Source organism: Syngnathus floridae, chromosome 5, assembly GCF_059516105.1.
Source record: "Syngnathus floridae isolate MCC-2025c chromosome 5, RoL_Sflo_1.0, whole genome shotgun sequence".
NCBI classification, from domain to species: domain Eukaryota; kingdom Metazoa; phylum Chordata; class Actinopteri; order Syngnathiformes; family Syngnathidae; genus Syngnathus; species Syngnathus floridae.
In genome coordinates, this window is record NC_142417.1 from 11913940 (window position 1) to 11933771 (window position 19832).

At 41.1% G+C, this 19832-nt stretch overlaps 2 protein-coding genes across 2 annotated transcripts; one reads left to right on the top strand and one right to left on the bottom strand.

The window, feature by feature from the left end:
• The first annotated feature begins 4819 nt into the window (after positions 1-4819).
• Positions 4820-11292, top strand: klhl22 (kelch-like family member 22). The gene is made up of 8 exons (XM_088376863.1): positions 4820-5081; positions 5250-5542; positions 6452-6617; positions 6727-7038; positions 7373-7782; positions 8151-8343; positions 8453-8686; positions 9186-11292. The coding sequence occupies exons 2-8, from the start codon at positions 5313-5315 to the stop codon at positions 9525-9527; spliced, it is 1887 nt and encodes a 628-aa protein (XP_088232989.1). The 5' UTR covers positions 4820-5081; positions 5250-5312; the 3' UTR covers positions 9528-11292.
• Positions 11293-13537: 2245 nt separating this feature from the next.
• On the bottom strand, positions 13538-18035 carry tbx16 (T-box transcription factor 16). Its single transcript, XM_088376336.1, has 9 exons — positions 17838-18035; positions 17598-17751; positions 17409-17511; positions 16120-16284; positions 15905-16051; positions 15759-15829; positions 15589-15674; positions 14623-14836; positions 13538-14336 (listed from the first exon to the last, which is right to left on the bottom strand). Exons 1-9 carry the CDS (start codon positions 17851-17853, stop codon positions 13901-13903), a joined length of 1392 nt encoding a protein of 463 aa, XP_088232462.1. The 5' UTR covers positions 17854-18035; the 3' UTR covers positions 13538-13900.
• Positions 18036-19832: the final 1797 nt, after the last annotated feature.

The following is a 19832-nucleotide window of genomic DNA, read 5'->3' on the forward strand; positions in this document are numbered from 1 at the left end:
TGTGTCTAAATGTGTGAGAGAGAAAAAGCTTCACCCTGGGATGAATACATTTGGACTCCACTGTAGCTGATTTTGTAAGATGATATTAAACAGACTTTTCATTAGATTAAAGTCCATAAAATTGATCAAAATAGGTCTAGACAAAAAATCTTCTAAGACAATGGACAGACTTTCCAGTTGAACAAAATGACTTGGAAGAATGATAATATTCAGACGATTATTCGTAATTAGAAATTACAACAAATAAAGCATTAATATTTGGGACGTCTATAAAAGCGATATTTAAAAATGAGCACAACTAAAGGCATCCGACTAATTCATTTCCTTGACGTATTGACAATTTTTCACATGAATCAAATAATTTGATGGTCGTTCAGACAATATTATCAGAGAACAGAGTACAATATTGTGAACAATCAATATGCTAATGAACGCTTGTTTTTTTTGTTTTCCTTTTTTTCTAAACAAATCCAATTTCTGTGTGTAGCATCTCATTAATGGACCACATGCAATAGCGTTGAATCTCTGAGTCAAGCACAATACTAACACTTAATTTCTCCATTCTGTTCTTCCTTAATGTTTCTAAACCACTATCCACTTGGAAATACACTTTTTCTTATGGACCATTAGGTCTACTAAGAAATAAAAACGAACAAAAAAAAACGAGAATACAACTTTGGTGCATGGTGCTGAGCATATGTATTGTTATGCCATTAACAGAAGATGGAGACGAGATGTGGCTTGTTAAAACAGCTGAATGAACAGATTGAAGGGGAGATTCATTACGGTGTCCATTGAACCTGATCACCCAATTTAATTTATATAAATAGTCTGCATACGAATCCTGCCGCAAACATATTCTAAACGGCTCCTTACATCTGTGTAATGGACCTACAGATGTTTTTTTTTTGTGGTTGTTTATTTTGTGGCTGTCACTCCTTTAATAAATAGTGTATCTGCCTATCTGTTATCCTCTCTCTCTCTCTCTCTCTCTCTCTCTCTCTCTCTCTCTCTCTCTCCCTCTCTCTCTCTCTCTCTCTCTCTCTCTCTCTTTCTTTCTTTCTCTCTCTCTCTCTCTCTCTCTCTCTCTCTCTCTCTCTCTCTATCTATCTATCTATCTATCTATCTATCTATCTATCTATCTATCTATCTATCTATCTATCTATCTATCTATCTATCGATCTGAACCAAATCGTTTCAGCTGCGACATGGTGTCGCAGGGGTCATATTGCTTGACTTTAGTATCTTCAGTGGCACATATGACCAAATTCGTCTTCATCCTAATGTTTCGGAAGACAGTTGTAACCAAGGTTACTGTATGTGTCAGTGTTTGAAAAATGAAGCCTCTCGGGAAATGCAGCACGTTCTGCACAACCAGCTGCATGTTAATTAGTAATTTCATGTTAAACCAGACGGGGATATAAAGTTGCTTCTGTTGCCTGGGATATTCTGTGATGATGCGGGGACAAGTTGGCCATGACATAGGCCCACCTTCCCCCTTTTGAGAACAGCTGTACATCGTCCGCACAAGCTATCTGCCGCTGCAGTGCCTGCGTGACGTCTTGTGTAATAGTTCTTACTGGTCCACACGTGTGGGCCCCATGTGATGTCAATTTGACAATCCGCCACTTTGTTTTCCGTGTCTCGTAAGAAGCCATCGTGTCACCCAAGATAAAATATACATCATGGATTCCATGCACAGATGCCACAGACTTTCATTTAAAATGCCCAATTTACTGGCCCGCCAACCATAATAGCCATCATGTCAAAATACTGGATTTTGCAGGAAAGCAAATTTCTTATTGTTTCTGAGCGATCTAAGGACTCATGAACATGGCTGGTGGAATGATTGGAATTTTCGATAATTACTTCTATTATTGTTCATGATGAACATATGGTTTTGATGATGAAAACAGTTATTTGTGGGTGCCTGGGTGTTAAAAAGGTGGCCATCCTCTGTCTCTCAGGTAGTGTGAGCCAGAAAGTGCGACTGATTAGAATAGAATAATTTTTTACTTTGAATTTGAAAAAAACTTCCACATCCTTCGCCTACGCCAAACTTGATCCCAAGGGCCGTTTTTGAACCTTCATTACACTTTCACACATTGTCCCTTTAATTGATTTTCCATCTAAATGTGTCAGTCCTAAAATGACTGATGGTTCACCCAAGGTGACCTTGCCTCTCATCTCAATTCAGAAGAGGAAAGGCTCTTTCATTTTTCATTTTTTAGCCATATATATTTCTCAGGTGAAATTTGCAACAAAATAATTAGCTGGCAACCAAGTCAGGGTGTCCCTCACCTTCTGCCCAGAGACTGCTCCAGTAGATATCAATCTGAAATCCAAATCCTGTAGAAGTACTAGACATGAGCCCCGTTATTTGTCAGTGAAGTGCGGGATTAAATGTCATCCCGCAGCAAGCAGACAACAGATGGCATCAAACAGCAGAGCAAGTTGCCATAGGTCATTGGTATGGAGGAAAATGGATTGCTCGGGTCTTAAATACAGAACAGCAACAGCAAAATTGCACCTGCCAGGAGTGCACCGTAGCAACTTTACAACCTCCCATTCACCCTACAAATCATGGTGAGAGGAGTACGAAAGGCCAACACGATATATTCCCTCTGTTCCCATTTAGAAAAAGGTAACGTTTTAGAAATGCAGTCTGCTAACGGTGTCAAAAATAGGTAAGCATCTGAAGACTACAAATGTATTGGTTTTTAGTAAAAGTCAGCAATTTAGAGTCAATGTTTATATGTTGGGATCAAAATCTTTTGGGCCACATAAAAAAAATGACAGGAAGTAGATGTGGAAAGCACTTGGGATAAAAATGAATGGCAGCATTGGAGTTTTGTTGTCCCCAAATAATTATTGGTGAAGTTGTTTTCCTTTGCTCTTCAACATGAACTTGTAGTTAAACAACTGATGTGTTGGTATACAGCACAACAAACACGTCCAACGCAGACAACATAACGGACGCTCGTTTAAACCTTTGAGAAGCATTTTTGAATTACTAATTGTTGGAATGAACCTAGTAGTATTGGAGATTACATCAAATAATTGTTTAGTCTTATTTAATCATGTAGACACAAGTATCTACTTCCAAAGCTTTTTCATTTGCATTGTTTTTATGAGTTTATATTTTTAGTTTTCGGAAAGAATGATTTAAAACACCTATTTTAACAATAAGCAGCATTAGGCAGAGACTAATTTATTTGATCTGTGTCAAGATCCATTCCTAATCTCATCAAATTCCTTTTGACACAAGACTCAGCAACTTCTCATATGGAATTGACTAATCCCATAAAAATAAAATCATGGTTGACATACAACCTCATTGGCTGAGGGAATAAACTGCGTCCGGACAAGTAACATTTTACTCAGTTCACAGTAAGCATCATCACATATATATCAGATTATAATCTCATCAGATTTTTGGGTCAAATGTCTTCACTATCTCCGTTTTTGACAAGCCATCGCCATTCTAAGTCTGTAGAACAGATGGACTGATAATTAACCGTGTGTGTCTGCAGTCTTCTGTTTTATATTATGCCCTGGCACAGATTTCTCCTGATTAGAGAAGATGGAATTTTCTCCTCTTAATGATGGCCGAGCCCAAACTTTATTGGCCTCCACAAAGGTTAAGTGAAACCAGATCTATCGGCATGATCTGAGGGTTATACTGCCACACGGGTATCATCAGCATATTCTTTATTGTGCACTTGTGTAAGAAGCAGTATGTCCTTCCATCTGATTTCTATATTGATGGGATTAGGGTGAATTTCAAAGTACAAACTGGACTGGTCACCGTGTAATTGCATTGTACTGTAAATGGGCAGAGCAACAATTGAATCTACCACAGTGTATAAACCTCTACACTACATGTACTGTGTTGGAATGATTTTATGGACGTCTTTTAGGCTAGACATAGGCTATGTGGATTAAACCTGTTTAAGGCGGATTGACCAACATATTTTTGATTAATTTTCTATTTTACTGTACAGGGAATAATGAGAAAAGGTCCAAAGGATAGTCAGGATTGTCGTGTTGTGGGGGACCTCAGGACCAGGCCTCTCACCCAGCAGGCCTGCAGTTAGGGGTGGGGTGATGTTTGTCCTTTGTTACATCATCTTGTCTTTGTTGCTTTGAAGACTTGTGTCCTCTCTCAGTTTTTGGTAGTCAGTCATGGAATGAAGACTTGTGCTACAGTGTCACAAATTTGGTCATTTTGTACAGATGAAACAGATGGATATAGACCCAACCTCAGTTTCCCTTCAATCCACTACACAAAGTAAATACATGGCAAGTGTTTCAAGTTAATGGTGTTGTGCGATGATCAAGAGAGAATACAAATAGGACAAACCCAAATTATTGTGTAATATATGGGATGTCACCTTCAAAGCCATTTTCTTCCTTTTTGTACTCAAAGCGCTTTACACTGCTTCCTCATCATCTTCAGTGTTTTGCTCAACAACACTTCGAGATGGAAATAATGGTTGGGGGATCGAACCCACCATCTCTGGGTTGGGAGACAACCACGATACACTGAACCCGTCCCGCACCCATTGAATAGTCAAGAGCCTCCTCTAGTGTTTTAAAATTGTAATTGCAGGACGATACGCCGGAAATGCACATAGATTTATTCGATATGTGTAGTTGTGTGAAACAGTCAAGAATACAAAACGAATAAATGTGACTGCAAATTCTTTCTACAAAATCTTCAAGTATTTTGACATTGCTTAAGCTACGTTTTTTGCACGTTTCTGATAGGCTCATGTGAGCAAATACACAGGCGAATAAAATATGCGTAACCAATGGGACATCAGATCAACACAGTAGCGCCTCAAAGTAAACAGATCAGCAAACGTCAAAAATCACAAAACTAACTATATAATCCTAAATTGTACAAAAAACGGTGTGCTTTAATATCGCGACTCTGTGTTTATTGCTGTCGTTCTTTTATTGGCAAACGTTTATTTCGACCTTCAAGTAGTGAGGTTTTAAGCGTTATCTCGTTAGCTCGCTAGCAGTGTTTACCTAATCAATGATGACCTTAGGTTACATCTGACCGTCGATTCGAGGTAAATGCATGCACTTGAATTTGAACATTGTATTTGTATAATCTGTGATTGTCGCAGTGACGTGACTGGTTAACTGTAACCCCCTGACAGCAGCCCATACCCCTCCTCCTCTTCCTGTTGTTGATGTTTTCCGGAGAAGTAGTTTGTTTAACGACTTCATACTGGAAGTCTTCTAGATAATGCTAGCGCCAGACATCTAAGGTGATGAAGCCTGAATAACACAATCCTGCGATGGCTGACAACGCACAGCTGAGTCTGGTGGGCGGTTCGGTCACCGGCGGCTCCTCATCCGGTGGCCGCGGTCGTCAGACGTTCAGAAGTTCGGCCCATTCCCAAAGCCTGCTGGACAGCCTGCTGGGGCTTAGGCAAGCTGGCATCCTGTCGGACGTGGTGCTTCTGGTGGAGGGTCGAGCACTCCACGGCCACCGCGTGCTTCTCGCTGCTGCTTGCGATTATTTTAGGTAAAACAAACTTATATCGTTCGTTAACTGTCTGTTTTGTCAAAGCGCAAACGCGATGTGGAATTATGATGCTGCTTCTAATAACACTAAGCAGCGCGTAGTCATTAAGCTGTAAAGGCAACTACTAAAAGTCGATATTAATGACACTTCGAGGAACCTAATTGCAATTAACATTCCGTCAGGCGCATGACATTTGCTGTCCTGCAACTCACCATTCCTCTGTCACATTATGCGTTGATTTTAGTGTGAGATCAATAGTTGTCCTTCCTGTCATGTGATTTTGTACACCACTTTAAGTGTGTGTGTCTGTGTGATAACTACCCAGTCGTCATATAACCAACCTCACATACACTTCACTGGTTCTTTGATTTCGAACAAGATATTTTAGGTTGCATTACCTGACATGTTTCGGCTTGTACTTCCGCCTTCATCAGAGTCTCTTGTTTGAGATAAAAGAACCAGTGAAGTGATTGACAAGTGAAAACAAAATGAACTTAGTACAACAACCTCACATACTGTTCTAGACTTTAGGTTTACAGGGAATGTAAAGAAGCCTTTACTGTCAAAACTAAGACAGCAAATAAGCAAGGTTATCTGTAATTACATAACTGAATATTGAAATTAATTACACATAGCTAGGGGTGCACCAAAAACATGAAGTTTGTGGATGACAGCAGAAGTGGATCAGGGACAACGATAAGTCAAAGTACAGAGAGGAGGTACATCCAGTGGACAGGTGCAAAAAAAAAACCAAATCTTTGCATCTATGTGAAGAAGCCCAAGGAAGTAATGATGGATGGTACAGTGGTGTGATAGATGATTGGCATGTTTAACAGATCAAACTTTCCAAGTGATCATTGACATCTCCCTGTTCAGCCCAACACTTTTTCTTATCAATGTTTTCCTTAGAGGGATGTTCACTGGAGGCCTTCGCGAGATGCAGCAGAATGAGATCCCAATCCATGGAGTGTCTTATTTGGGCATGAACAAAATACTGGACTACATCTACACTTCAAAGATAGAGCTCGACCTGGACTGTGTGCAGGAAGTCCTAATAGCGGCCACACTGGTGCAGGTGTGGTTTCTTTCCTTTTCATGATACACAGCACTGATAAATCAAAGACACCCCAAAGATGAACATCCACAATTTGTCATTTGGTATTTTTTTCACCCATGTCTTTCAGCTTGAGGATGTCATAGGCTTTTGCTGTGAGTTCCTCTTCTCCTGGCTGGACGAGAGCAACTTATTGGAGATGCATCACCTCGCCGATCTCTACGGACTGCGGCAACTCAATGCCAGAGTCCACGCCCACATCCTGAGCAACCTGCAGGCTTTGTCCCGCACAGATGTCTACCGGCGACTCCCCCAAGAAGAAGTCTTCCAAGTTCTAAGCAGTGATGAGCTGGATGTGCAAAGTGAGAATGAGGTGTACGAGGCAGCGCTTCACTATCACTACAGTCCTGAGCAGGTGGAGAGTGACCAGGTGTACTTGCAGGTCAGTCTGGTGTGTCCATGTTCTTTTCCTGGCAAGCGTCATGTATGTTAACACAGGTCAAGAGCTAAAGTTTAATTAGAGATGAGATAGGCTCCAGCAGTTCAGAACAAGGATCATCAGATCATCATAAGGTTTGAGTTATAAAAGCAATACCGATGTTATCATGCACTGTAATTTGTAGCTATGTATCAGAGGATTAGGGTTAGTTTCTGTCATTGTTATCATATTATGAGGATGAAAACTTGATGTGCTGAAGAAAGAGGGCCGATTTGTAAAAATGTGTTGACCAGTGTTCACTGCGTGTCTAAATGTTGCTCATTTTGCTGTACTCCAGGACAATCTCAAGATGCTTGATGCTGTGCGCTTCTGCCTAATGGAGAAGCAAGTGCTGCAGAGGTTGCACGATAAACTGGATCAGTGCCCGCTAAAGGAAGCCGTGTCTGATGCCCTGCATTACCATGAGCAGGAGATGTGGCAGCCTGTCCTTCAGAGTCCTCTCACACAGCCTCGTTCCACCTTCTACTGTATTTTAGCCTTCGGGGGGATGTTCGCTTCCCCCTCTCATACGGACAACGAGCACTTATTCCACGTGTTCCACCCTAGCTGGAAGGAGTGGAGGACTCTTAATTCAGTGAACACTCCCCGGATGTCCAACCAGGGAATTGCTGTGCTCAACAACTTTGTGTATCTTATTGGTGGAGACAGGAACACCAGTGGATTTCGTGCAGAGACTCGATGCTGGAGGTGAGGGCAACATTTTGGCTTCTGTCTGTCTGTCTGTCTGTCTATAAAAAAAACTATTATATTAACAGAAAGGGGTCTCTATAATTTTTACATGCAATTTCATGTTCATATGAAATGCAAGGAAAAATATTGACTTAAATACAACTCAAATCAAGCATTAAAAAAACAAATCAAAATAACCGAGCAATTTACTGCTTTTTAGTTTCCAACCTCGGTGTACGTAAATTGTTGTAATATTTTTGACGTAGTCAAAATGGTCATCAAATTACTTGTGGAATCTGGAATCTATGATGGATGCTTTTGTTGAGGTCAATCCACTCGCATTATTTTTGAAGTCCTAATAATCTGCTCCTGACCCCATTCTCTAGATACGACCCTCGTCACAACAGTTGGTGCTCCATCCAACCTTTGCAGCATCAGCACGCGGACCACTGCGTTTGTGTGGTGGGCGACCATATTTACGCCATCGGAGGTCGCGACTACAGCAAGGAGTTGTCCTCAGTGGAGCGCTACGACCCGCATACTAACACCTGGGAGTTTGTGTCCCCTCTCATTCGAGAGGTAAGAGCTGTAACTCCGCCTGTGTGCACACGAGGGCGCCACTTACTCACCACTCCTATTTTAAGAACTCTACCCTAACCTTGTCTTAATAGCTCAATCTTAATTGTAGGTTTACGCCCATGCCGGAGCGGTGCTAGATGGCAAGATTTACATCACTTGTGGACGCAGAGACCGGGCGTACCTAAGCGAGACCTCCTGTTACGACCCGGAAGCCAACCACTGGACGGCATGTGCGGACGGCCCAGCAGAGCGAGCGTGGCACGGCATGGCTGCTGTAAACGGACGCCTTTATGTCATTGGTGGAAGTAATGACGAGCATGGCTACCGGCGGGATGTCTTACAGGTACAGTAACTTGTGTGAGTTTTCTTCGTGTACTCAGCCAAAAACATGCGAGCTAGGTTTGGTTAAACAAACACACTAAGCTGTGAATGTCAGTGCGAATGGTTGTTTGTCTACATGTGCTCTGCAACTGGCTTGCAATCTGCTACCTAATTGTCACTGTTCAATTGCTTCCCAGTATTATATTTTTGTATTGTACTTATATTAAACCTATTGGAAAAATCATTGAGATATATCTAAAAAAACCTGAATATTTTATCAAATTTCAGGAAGAGAAAATGGCTAAATGAATCCTACAGGACTCTTGATAATGAATTGGACATAAAAAATAAAACGAGCAAATTTAACAATCCAAAACAACAGCCCTCACCCTCTTAACCATAGAAAATTGAGAGTTAAGTATTGAAATGATGGCTTTGTAGGTTAAAAAGAAATTACATTTAATGAATTCCTCAGATTTTTTTATATTTTACCACAAATACTGTATCTTGTATTTTTTCAGACGGCGTGCTTTGATCCCTCAGACAACTCATGGACTTTACTGAGCCCACTCCCTGCTGGCCATGGGGAACCCGGCATGGCAATATTGGACGGTCGCATCCACGTAGTGGGAGGACGCTCCCACAACAAAGGCAACCGAATGAAATACGTTCACGTGTTCAACACCGACACAGACGAGTGGGAGAGCGACGCTCCCATGAAGGAGCGCGTCTCGGGCCTGGCCGCCTGCGTGGCGCTCATGCCGCCAGCTGTGATGGCACTCGCAAAGAGCTTGGAGCAGCACATCAAGTTATCGTGGGGAGATGACTTTTCCAGCTCACACACAAGCACGGATGAAGACTAATGATTAATGAGCGCTAGACTTTAAGGTACCTTTTGTCATGTATATCTAAGTATTTGTGGCAGCATTACATCATGCTAGCTGCCCTTTCTTATTAGTGCCTCTGAAGTGAATGTGTGCATTAAACTTTATTTCCCCGATTAGCGATGGGCATAAGGGTGGAACTTCTTTGGAACTGATTGTTTGAATCCCATTTTCTATAGCACGGTGCACTGAAGCCCATCCCAGCTTACTTTGGGCTAGATATACCTACAAATAGCTCTTTGATACACTAGACAATATTGGACTGTGCATTTGGTACTGGTTGATGCTGGTTTTGAATCGTATTGGGCAGACTGCTACAGTATATTGGGACTTGAGTGTAACAAGTCCCATTTTCAATATAGACTGCGTCAGAAGGCCATGGGCATCTTTGATTGGCATGAAACTTGATTGGATAAAATCCTCATCAATGGACAGTGCAGCCAAATAAAACATCACAAGGTAGTGTAATATTTGCTCCCAACAATGGTTAAAATACAAAGTTAAAATATGCAGTGTTATTCTGTCAAACATGACACAAAACAGGAGTTCACAACTTTTGTGCAGAGATTCTCCCATCCCTTTTGAAATAATATTCATTGATTATTACACTGGTAAACATTTTTTTTTTTTTTTTTTTTTGTCAGATGCAAGTAAAAATTTCTAGACTATTTTTTTTGGAGCTCTGAATCTTTCCTTGTTTTTTTTTTTTATTTAGCTCACTGGGTTTTCATAAGATTCATAAGTAATGATAATAATAATAATGAAGAATGCTGATAGGACAAATCTGCTGTGACATTTCATAAGCATTCTAAATTGATGGCAGAGTAAGCTAACGTATGACCTGTTTTATGGCCAAGAAACCTCTCTCTAATGACTATGCAATATGAGCAGAAAGCAGCTGACTACCATTTAAATACCATAATTTTCCGTCTATTGTCCCCACTTGAATAGAAGCCGCACCTGCTATATTTTAAAAAGAAGGAAAAAAAACAGGTTGGTCGAGGAAAAACAAAACCGCCATACATCTAAACAAAACATTTCTTACCCGATTTTGCATAAAAGTGGGCTCCCTAGACAGCAAAATGCACATTAAACGGTCGTCTGGATCGCAATGAAATTTCAGTGGCTGTCTCATGCATTGATTTATAATGGAATCATGAGTCCAGCAAGATAAAAATCTGAACATCGGAAAAGTGATGTTTTTGTTGTTTGTGTGATGAAAACCAAATCACGAATGTTACTACTGTGACTTGTGTGTTCCTTCTCTTTAGTATGACTTATTATGCAAATTATGTCATGATGGAACCCACAAAGAATTGCAGAGTCATCAATTATCTAGATAACCACACAAACCAAGCCTATTTTGTTCTTTTAATTAGGTTGCTTCTGTTTGATACCTCACGTTTATTTAAATGATCCAGATGAGTTAAAAAAAAGTTGCACAATTGTCATTCTTTTTTTCTGCATTGCTTTGCATTCTTTGTGATGCTCAAAATGTTATTAAACATGTTTTCTCTTCCATGTAACAGGTTAAACCTGTCACCCAAAATATGCAAATGTATTTCTGTGGTAAAGAAAGAATAAACAATAATATATACCTTTTACTATGCTTCTGTCCAGTCATGCAACAAAAAATTCTTATTAACAACTATTCGTAGCCAAATATTTTTTGCTCACCATTAAAGATCTTCTAGGACAGGGTTCGGCAACCCAAAATGTTCAAAGAGCCATATTGCCCCCCCCCCCCCCCCCCCCCCCAAAAAAAAAAAAAACATACCTGTCTGGAGCTGCAAAAATCTAAAAGCCTTTTATAATGCAACATAGACTGTCAACATAAGTTGTATGCCTATTATTAAAATAAAAAAAATGAAAAAATTGTATCAATTTGATCCTTTCTTCTTGCGTCTTGTTCATAACTCTATTTTTTAAATTCAGTTTTCATTTGCTTCTACGATTAATTTTTCAAGGCGTTCCAGTTCAGTAAAAACCACCAGTACACACAATACTGTTGAATCACCAGAGACATAATTATTTTTAATATTAAGCAGACCTGAAGAACCTCCCCTGAATTAGGCCTTTTTAACTATCATTGTTCTCTACCAGTTATCTTTTGGATAGTCATGTAAAAATACGGCGCAATTTGGGACTGAGGTCTTTTTGTAGATGAAAACCTTCTGAAGCAGCTGGATTTCCACAGGTGGACTGAGACTTTTGGGACTGCAATAGTTTCAGTCTTACTGCTTTTATTCCAGCCAGCCAGTCTCTTCTAGTTCCTCTCCATTTGGCCCTACACTCCATCAGCTTTATGAAGGTTGACTGCTGCTTTCCTCTCAAGGGTGTTTCCTCTACATCTGTTACCCCCCTCCGCCTTCAACAGCCCCCCACTTGCTATCTTTCACACTATTGTGCTGCTTGTCTGGGGGGACCTGCTGACACCAGCCGTGGACGTCTACGATCAACATAGGTCAATCCTTCTTTTCTAAAGCTCTAGTACCACCAAGGGATACTTAAAACATATGTCTTGCACTTAACCACACCAGCGGACTTTACAGACATCTTAGTGCAAGTCGATGTGCTGCTCTTTGACCATTATCAGAGCAATTAAAAGGCCCACATTACACCTTATTGTGAGACCACGCATATTACACCCAATGGAATTGTAAAGAGAAAAAAACAGTACTTTTCTTTTTTATTCTTTTTATGTAGGAGGAGAATGTTCCTATGTTGTGACTCCTTTGCAACTACTCAGTAGACTGCTACTCAACCATATGCATCTTCACCATAAGAGTATAAGTTGTTAAATATACATTTAGCTATGCAAGCTCGTAGTGTCCAAAGAAAAAATGCGCTGGTAAGAACTTTACCATTGCACACTTTTTTTCCACCCAGTTTTTATACTTCACTTTGTTTGCCCACTGTTTATTCTCTATCATACCTTTATTTCCCATGTTCCTAACGATAAACATAAACTAGCCAGCAAAAGACGGAATCCCTATATTATTTAGCTGACCTTCAAAAAACGTTTTTTTCAAAGTCAAAATGATGGAATTGGCGATTTGCATGTCCCCCCTCCTCCAACATAATGAATTGTACACTAGATGAGATATGTTCCTGGAGGATGACCTCCCACCCCTATCCCACCCCCAATTTACAACAGTCATTAGTGGCTCATATCCATCTCAGGTGGAAGCGCACTATTCAGCCTGTATTTTCCAGTTGTGAAAGGGTGGCCACCAACCCCCCATTGTCATGCTTTTTCCAGCCATTCACATGAAGAACAAGAGTCAAAGTCCCCCCCCCAAAGTCGTGCTTTGCTTTATGATGCTAGTGGGTAAACCTCAGCAGGTGAGCTGCAGTCGCACTTACACACAGTCTTTAATGCATGCTGGGCCTGTCGAAACTACAGAGTGGCGCTCATTAGAGCCACAATGGAGAAATACAAATAAACACCATTGAAAGATGTGCTGCTTATTAAACATTGCCGAAAACAGACAGACATACAGACCGGCCGGCATGTTTACCTTACACTCCGTCCACATCTAATAAAGGCCAATACAGCAACGTGATCACAAATATCCTGGTTTCTCTCAGAGGGGCGTTATGATGTGAAAAATATCCATAATCTTTTACATAATCAATGTTATTATACATTGTTAACAACCAATTTAATTGGAAATCAGAAGTTTTAATTAATGATGGTGTGAAATGAACAAACTGCTTCTAATATTTGTTATTAGATATTTGGCCAGAATGGAAAACAAAATCTATATATTTAGCAAAAAACATTTATTAGACACTTTTTTGATAGTAGGTCACATAAAATGTTTGTGCCTTACATGCTGTTTATAATATAAAGGCTAATTAATTAGTGCTTATTCAATGTGAAGTCTGCTGTTGTTGCCTTGTACTTGTGGGAAGTGTGATAAGAGGAAAAATCTAATCCAAAATACATTTGAAGCAAATGGCCAAGATTTAAAGAGACGCCAAACAGACCATATTAGTCTTTATTTTTAGATCACATCAACACTGGGAGACAGAAATTAATTGCACACTTTCTCTCTTTTTTTTTTTTTTTTTACAAAAATAATATACTCACTAGATTAGAAGATGGAATGAAATACAAAATAAATAGACACCTCAAAGATAAAGCAATTCCTCATCCTCAGTATGGCATTGCACACTTTTGTAGGCAAGTCTCAGTCCAGCCAGACGGCTCATTACTTGATATCACCGATGATTGTATTGTCGTCACAGGCCTTGGCCTCCGACTGCGTGAAAACGTGCACGCATGACACCGTGAGCAACACTGTGTCGGCATGAAGGAAGTCACTCAGTCTCCAATGGAGAGGTGCTCACCAGCAAGAATAAGAAAACAGTGGGTACTGGCTCCACTCGGTCACGTTGCCATGGGGATAGCCGTGATGCACTGCTTGCGTGGTGTAGTCGGCGGTCAGGTGATGAGGAGGCGGGTACTGGGCCGGACCAGAGCCACTCCACTGTCCCAGGGGCTGCTCGGCGCCGTAAGGGCCGTAGATGTGATGGCCGAGGACGCCTGGCTTGCTTGCTTGGGCCACAGTCATGTTGAGCACTCCGGGGTAGTCTTGGGAGCTCGGGAAATGCTGGGGGGCGCAAGGGGAGGGGGCTACCTCCTGCGTCCGGGGCTTTGACGAGTCGTGATCGGAGACGGCCACCTCCGGGACGCGCGACTCGAAGCTGCTGCGGCCCGAACCGCTGGCGCTGCTTCCGACGCTAGAGGATGGGGAGGGAGACTTTCCGTACTCGTGGAACCTTGTCAAGCAAAGACAGAAGATCAGTATTGTGGAGATGCGGCCATAGGTCAGGCCCTAATCATACCATTATTAAAAGTCATTTGAACAAATGTGTTGTAACAATCGAGTAGCGGTTCGGATTAATCAGTAGCCAAGAAGTATCTCTCAGCTTCAAAGAGGTTGGTGAGCCCTTTTCTACATAATTGACCATTTCTACTTTTGTACCTAATACACTCGTACTTAACACAACTTGTATTTTGTGGGGGGCCATAAATCAGTCATTTAAGTTCTTTGCCAGTAGTCACCTGTAGGGCTGGTAGGATGCCGGAGCAGGAACCAGCTGCTCCGTGTTGTAAACGTCCCGTGATTCAGCCGCAGGAGGAGAGCCATTCCTGGCGCCGTGCTCTCTTTCTGCCGACCAAGGAGAGTAGCGCTCCTCCTTGATCTCGTCGACCTCCTTCTTCTTTTGCAGCTCTGCTTCGTCTCCCTCGTAAGCTTCAAAAGACGACCTGCAGAAATCTGGAAAGCAACCAAAGAAGCAAAGCTCTTTTCTCACTCCTCTTGTTGGTTCCAAATACACAAAACATTTGGTCTCACACGACGACGTTACTTTTTACGGATTCGCCAGTTGTGCTTGTTTCAAGTATTCATAAGGTCACAATTAGTACACTGAGGAAATCTGTTTATGAGCCAGATTCACCAATATGTCCAGAACCTTTTCAAATTTATTGTTCAGAAAAAAAGTTATTGAACAACAATTATGATAAAATATGAAAGATAGAGAACATTAAATCCTTTTAAAATTACTTTGCTTACATTTTATTTCCCTGCCAATATGTCCTATGCATCAGCACCGAGGTATTTGAAATTAATATTTAGGCAGAAAAATATTACAGCTGTTTTGCCCTAAGGTGGCGACTGAAAATAACATCACAGTGCTTAAGGTCTCAGCTTGCTTAAGTCACAAGACCAAACTCAGAAAGAGAGGTGAGGCTCGACGATTGTGACCTGAGCTTTCAGTGACCGTGATGTCATTTTCAGTCGAGAACAAGTCGCTGTAGAAACCAAAATGGCTGCACCCTGAGGTGATTTGGCGTTGACTTCCCGTTTAAGTCTATGTAAGTATGCTCCGGGATGTTCTTAAGGGAAGATAGACTTATTATTTAGACTTGAATAGATTGTTTTAAGATTGTATTTCATTTCCCTCACATTATGAGATCTTTCATTTCTGGAAGACGTGGACATTTTCTGAAGAGGAAAAGATTCAATACCTGATGGACTGTCCTCATCAGGTTGCCTGTTCATTTCAGAGAGTTTGACTTTCTTGTCGAGGTCAGCCAAGTTCTTGTTTGCGCGCCTGCAGAGCAGCGCCAGCGTCAATAAAAGCAGTTTCAGCATATCAAATCAAAAACCTTGATCTTTTTGTTCGTCATCTCAGTACCTTTTCTTGGTCGTGCCTTCGTCACGAAAACCTTTGGCAAATGGGTTATGGTCGATCTTCAATTTAGTGATCTGTGGGTGAAATTAGATTGTCAGTGCACTGTTGGTGTCTTTGCAGCTGTAAAGCCTACAGAAACTCAAACAGACCTTTGTGTTCTGGTAGGCGGTGACCGCTGTGAAGGACGTCTCCGGGAAGGTGAACGTCTGGAAGACGCTCCAGCGGACGCTGAACAAGTCATCGGCTTGAACGATGTGGAAGCGTGGGTGGTAGCGATGCATTGAGTGCAAGATAATCTGCAGACGGGCGGAAACCAAGTCAAATTCTGCACTTTTATCAGCTCAAACGAATGTTTTCCATTTACGTGTCCATGTTGGTCAAGAGTATTGTTAGTGAGCTTGAGCTTGAGGAAGGAAATGGACTGCTTCATCCAGTGGCTCCCCGGGGCGGGAGAGTCGGGGTGCAAGTACGTCCTGCAGGGGGGCTGAGGCTCCGCTTTACCCGCAACCTCCCATTTCTCTTTATTCCACTGTAGGACGGAGACAGAATGTCATTAAAGGCTAATCTGTCACACACAGCGAGGTGAGTGACAGAGAGGGAAGTTCATCTCCCCTTCCCACAGTGAGAAGAGGACGATAGAGGGGAGAGTGATGGCTGGCTGTGCCACCCACTGAGATAGGGGGTAGTACAGTGGACTCCCGGCAGGGGATAGAAAAACAGGAAGAGATAGCACCCTTTGATGTTCAATGTTAGCAAAGGGGGGGGGGGGGTTGACAAACTTGTCTGGGAGGCTGAGAGAAATCAACAGGCAAAGCTATATAAATAAGTGACCAAAATGTGTCTTAATTCAGTGGGTCACCTTTCTGTTATAATGAATGGGGAAATTGACCTACAACTAAAAGTAGCTTTTCGATATGTAACTTCTGCTTATGACAGCAAATATGCAAATGAAAATGGAGCATTTCACAAATGTGCAAACATAGGCCAACAGATGATTCTATATATTTTTTTGTGATCATTCTGAATCTTTTCGCTTGGACATACAGGACTGTCTCAGAAAATTAGAATATTGTGATAAAGTTTTTTATTTTCTGTAATGCAATTAAAAAAAACAAAAATGTCATACATTCTGGATTCATTCTGAAATATTGCAAGCCTTTAATTAATTAAATTTTTGTTTTTTAATTGCATTACAGAAAATAAAGAACTTTATCACAATATTCTAATTTTCTGAGACAGTCATGTAAATTTTCATAATAATAATAATAAGAATAATACTATCATTATATATAACAGCAATATTATTAAAAATATTTATGACGTAAGGGTTAGGTTCAGCAACAGTTTTATTTTTTTCATACCTATAATTAACATGGTACAATACATATTTCGCAAGCTTATTTTGGTCAAACTACAAAAACTAAAGAAAACATGAAAGTATTTCCAACAAACAGATTTGCTTAAATAAATAAAAAAATATATTTTTTTAAAATCTGCACGAGAACTATTTTTAGGGCACATCTCCAATTATAATTTGCTGTTCACTAGTGTCATGGGAAATGTATATATTTTTTTCTTAAACAAGAAACTAATGTTATTGTTGCCACTAAGGAGCAACACAATAAGAGAAGATTTTGGGGGGATTGTATTCACCTTATATCTGTAGCCGTCCTCTGGCACCATATCAACCAACAAAATGTACTTGGCACATGGAATAAGACCGGATAGATTGACTTTGCAGTGTGGAAACATTCTCCTGGAAAACAAAAGTGAGTACGTGAGAATGCAAGAAGGAGACGAAGTACTTTTGAACATTATTGTTGATGTTTTGGCGTATCTCACCTGCCCGGCTTAGTGATGATCATCTCTGTTCCGATCTCACAGAAGGTCCTCCAGAGTTCGGGGTCCTCCAGAGTCATGCGGATGTTGCCCTGCAGATAAGCGTCGCCAGAAGCCATGGCAGAGGGAGGAGGCCCGCTGAAGTTGGCCTTCAAGTCTAGAAGACAAATAAAATGTATCTAGCTGTAATAAACTCTTTTTAAAAATATCATCCAAATTATCATGGAAAAAAAGTCTACCTACCCCTGATGGACTGCATTTTGAAGATTCAGTCGGGTAATGTATATATAAATAAGTATATATACAAGTCCTGCGGAGAGGGTCAATAAGAAATCCAAGCAATGATATCCACTGTTCTTTTTGTCTTGCGTTAAAAGGAAATCCAGTTATTCAGTCAAGTTCCATCGCTGATGTGAGCATCTTTCAGTCGCTGGCTCTGGGATGACCGTGACTTTTAAGGGGGTTTCTGCAGTGGGTGGGGTCAAGACAGTCATTCTCAGGCTTTGAAGTGGCACAATGATGAGCCAGTGTCCCACTGTGATTGGAGGTGGCAGAAATCAAAGAAACTTAACAGAGCCTTGATACCGTCCCCACAGGAAGAGGGTCGGAGGAAATGCATCTTTATTAACTGCTAAGAGACTTTTAAACAAATACGGACGTACTTTCCTGCCTGAAGATCTGGAATGGAAGGACAGCGGCACCAAAAGCTGTGTAAAGATCATTCACACAGACACAAACACACACAAAAATGTGTGTGTGCAATGTGCTAAATGACCTATTCACTTCATCCTGCAAAAGAGAAAGAAATTATGTCAGAATACGGTTAATGAGGAGGAGGTGGTTGACATTGTGCCATTGCAGGACAGGAAAATGGCCTCCTAACAATTTTTATTTGACAGAGATGGGTGGGTGTAAGTACCTTCACGTTTTAAGGCAAAACTCAACAAGGGCAAGCCGTGTTGTCACGTTCACACACATTTGCACATTAGCGACATTACACTCAGTGTTATCTGTACTAATTTACAATTATTTTTTAAAAATGGTCCCAAACCAGTCTTCATATTGTCTATGACTTTTTTGTTTGCTCAAATAAACATATTTGTGCGAGCTATTGGTGAGCCAAACTATGAAGCTAGCTCCCTTCATACTTGCTTCATAAAGTCACATCTACTGGTGTCTTGTCAGTTTTGTGCGGACTACACAAAAACATCTTTCAAAAACAAAACAAATGGCTATCTTTTGTAAAACACCTTCAAATGTAAACAGGAAAGACTTGTCGAGTCACACAATATAGTTTAAGTCTACGTCAAGTTTCATGAATATCAATTCAGTTGACTTGAGTCTCATTAAATCCTAAAATTAAATCCTTATTACTTTAACCAAGTCATGTGACTCCAAGTTCCCTACCTGTAATTTACTAACATTAAACACACACTCGTTTTCTTCTCCATAAAAGAAATAACGCTGGGAGGGAAAGTCAGTGTAAACCCATCATGGCGTGATAACACTAGCACTCCTTCCACAGGTACATTTTACCTGAGGGCATCCTCTCGTGCCTGCAGAACTGCCACTAGTGTGTGTGTGTGTGTGTGTGTGTGTGTGTGTGTGTGTGTGTGTGTGTATTGGGGCTGTCTAGACAGGCCCACGCTCTGACAGATAATCTCATTAGGCTAGTTTCCCTGCGAGGAGCTACTTTCTGCATGTGCCGAAAGCCTGTGTATAGGCTGCCAATTAACAACCAGTTAGCACCACATGCCCAAAGTCAGCCCTGAATGGGACAGGAGGAACAAACAATAAAAACCTGCCGCAACAACCCGGACGTTCTTCCGGCGTTTGCATGCAACCGAATTTCCGGGTGTCATACGAAGGCCCCGTCTCGGCTTGCGTCATAGCATGTTAATGCAGGCCACACAATTTGAATTGAAGTGATTTTTACGTCTCTGTCAACCTTTTTTGTTGCGCAGTCATCCCACTTCCTCTTAACTTTCTCATTGTTTTCCCGTGTTGCATACATACAGAGCCTTCTCTTAACACCTCTGCACAAAAGCCGCTTCAGTAACTGTATGGAAAGAGACACATTTAATACACTTGCAACAGGCGCACTTTAGAGGACATTCTGACACTGAGCAATCATATATATCAGGGTGCATTAAGATTTCCTGTGAAAATATTGACTGTCTTGTTTGACACTTTGGCATCGGGTCGATGAGGAACGAAAAGGAAAATAACACGCAGCTC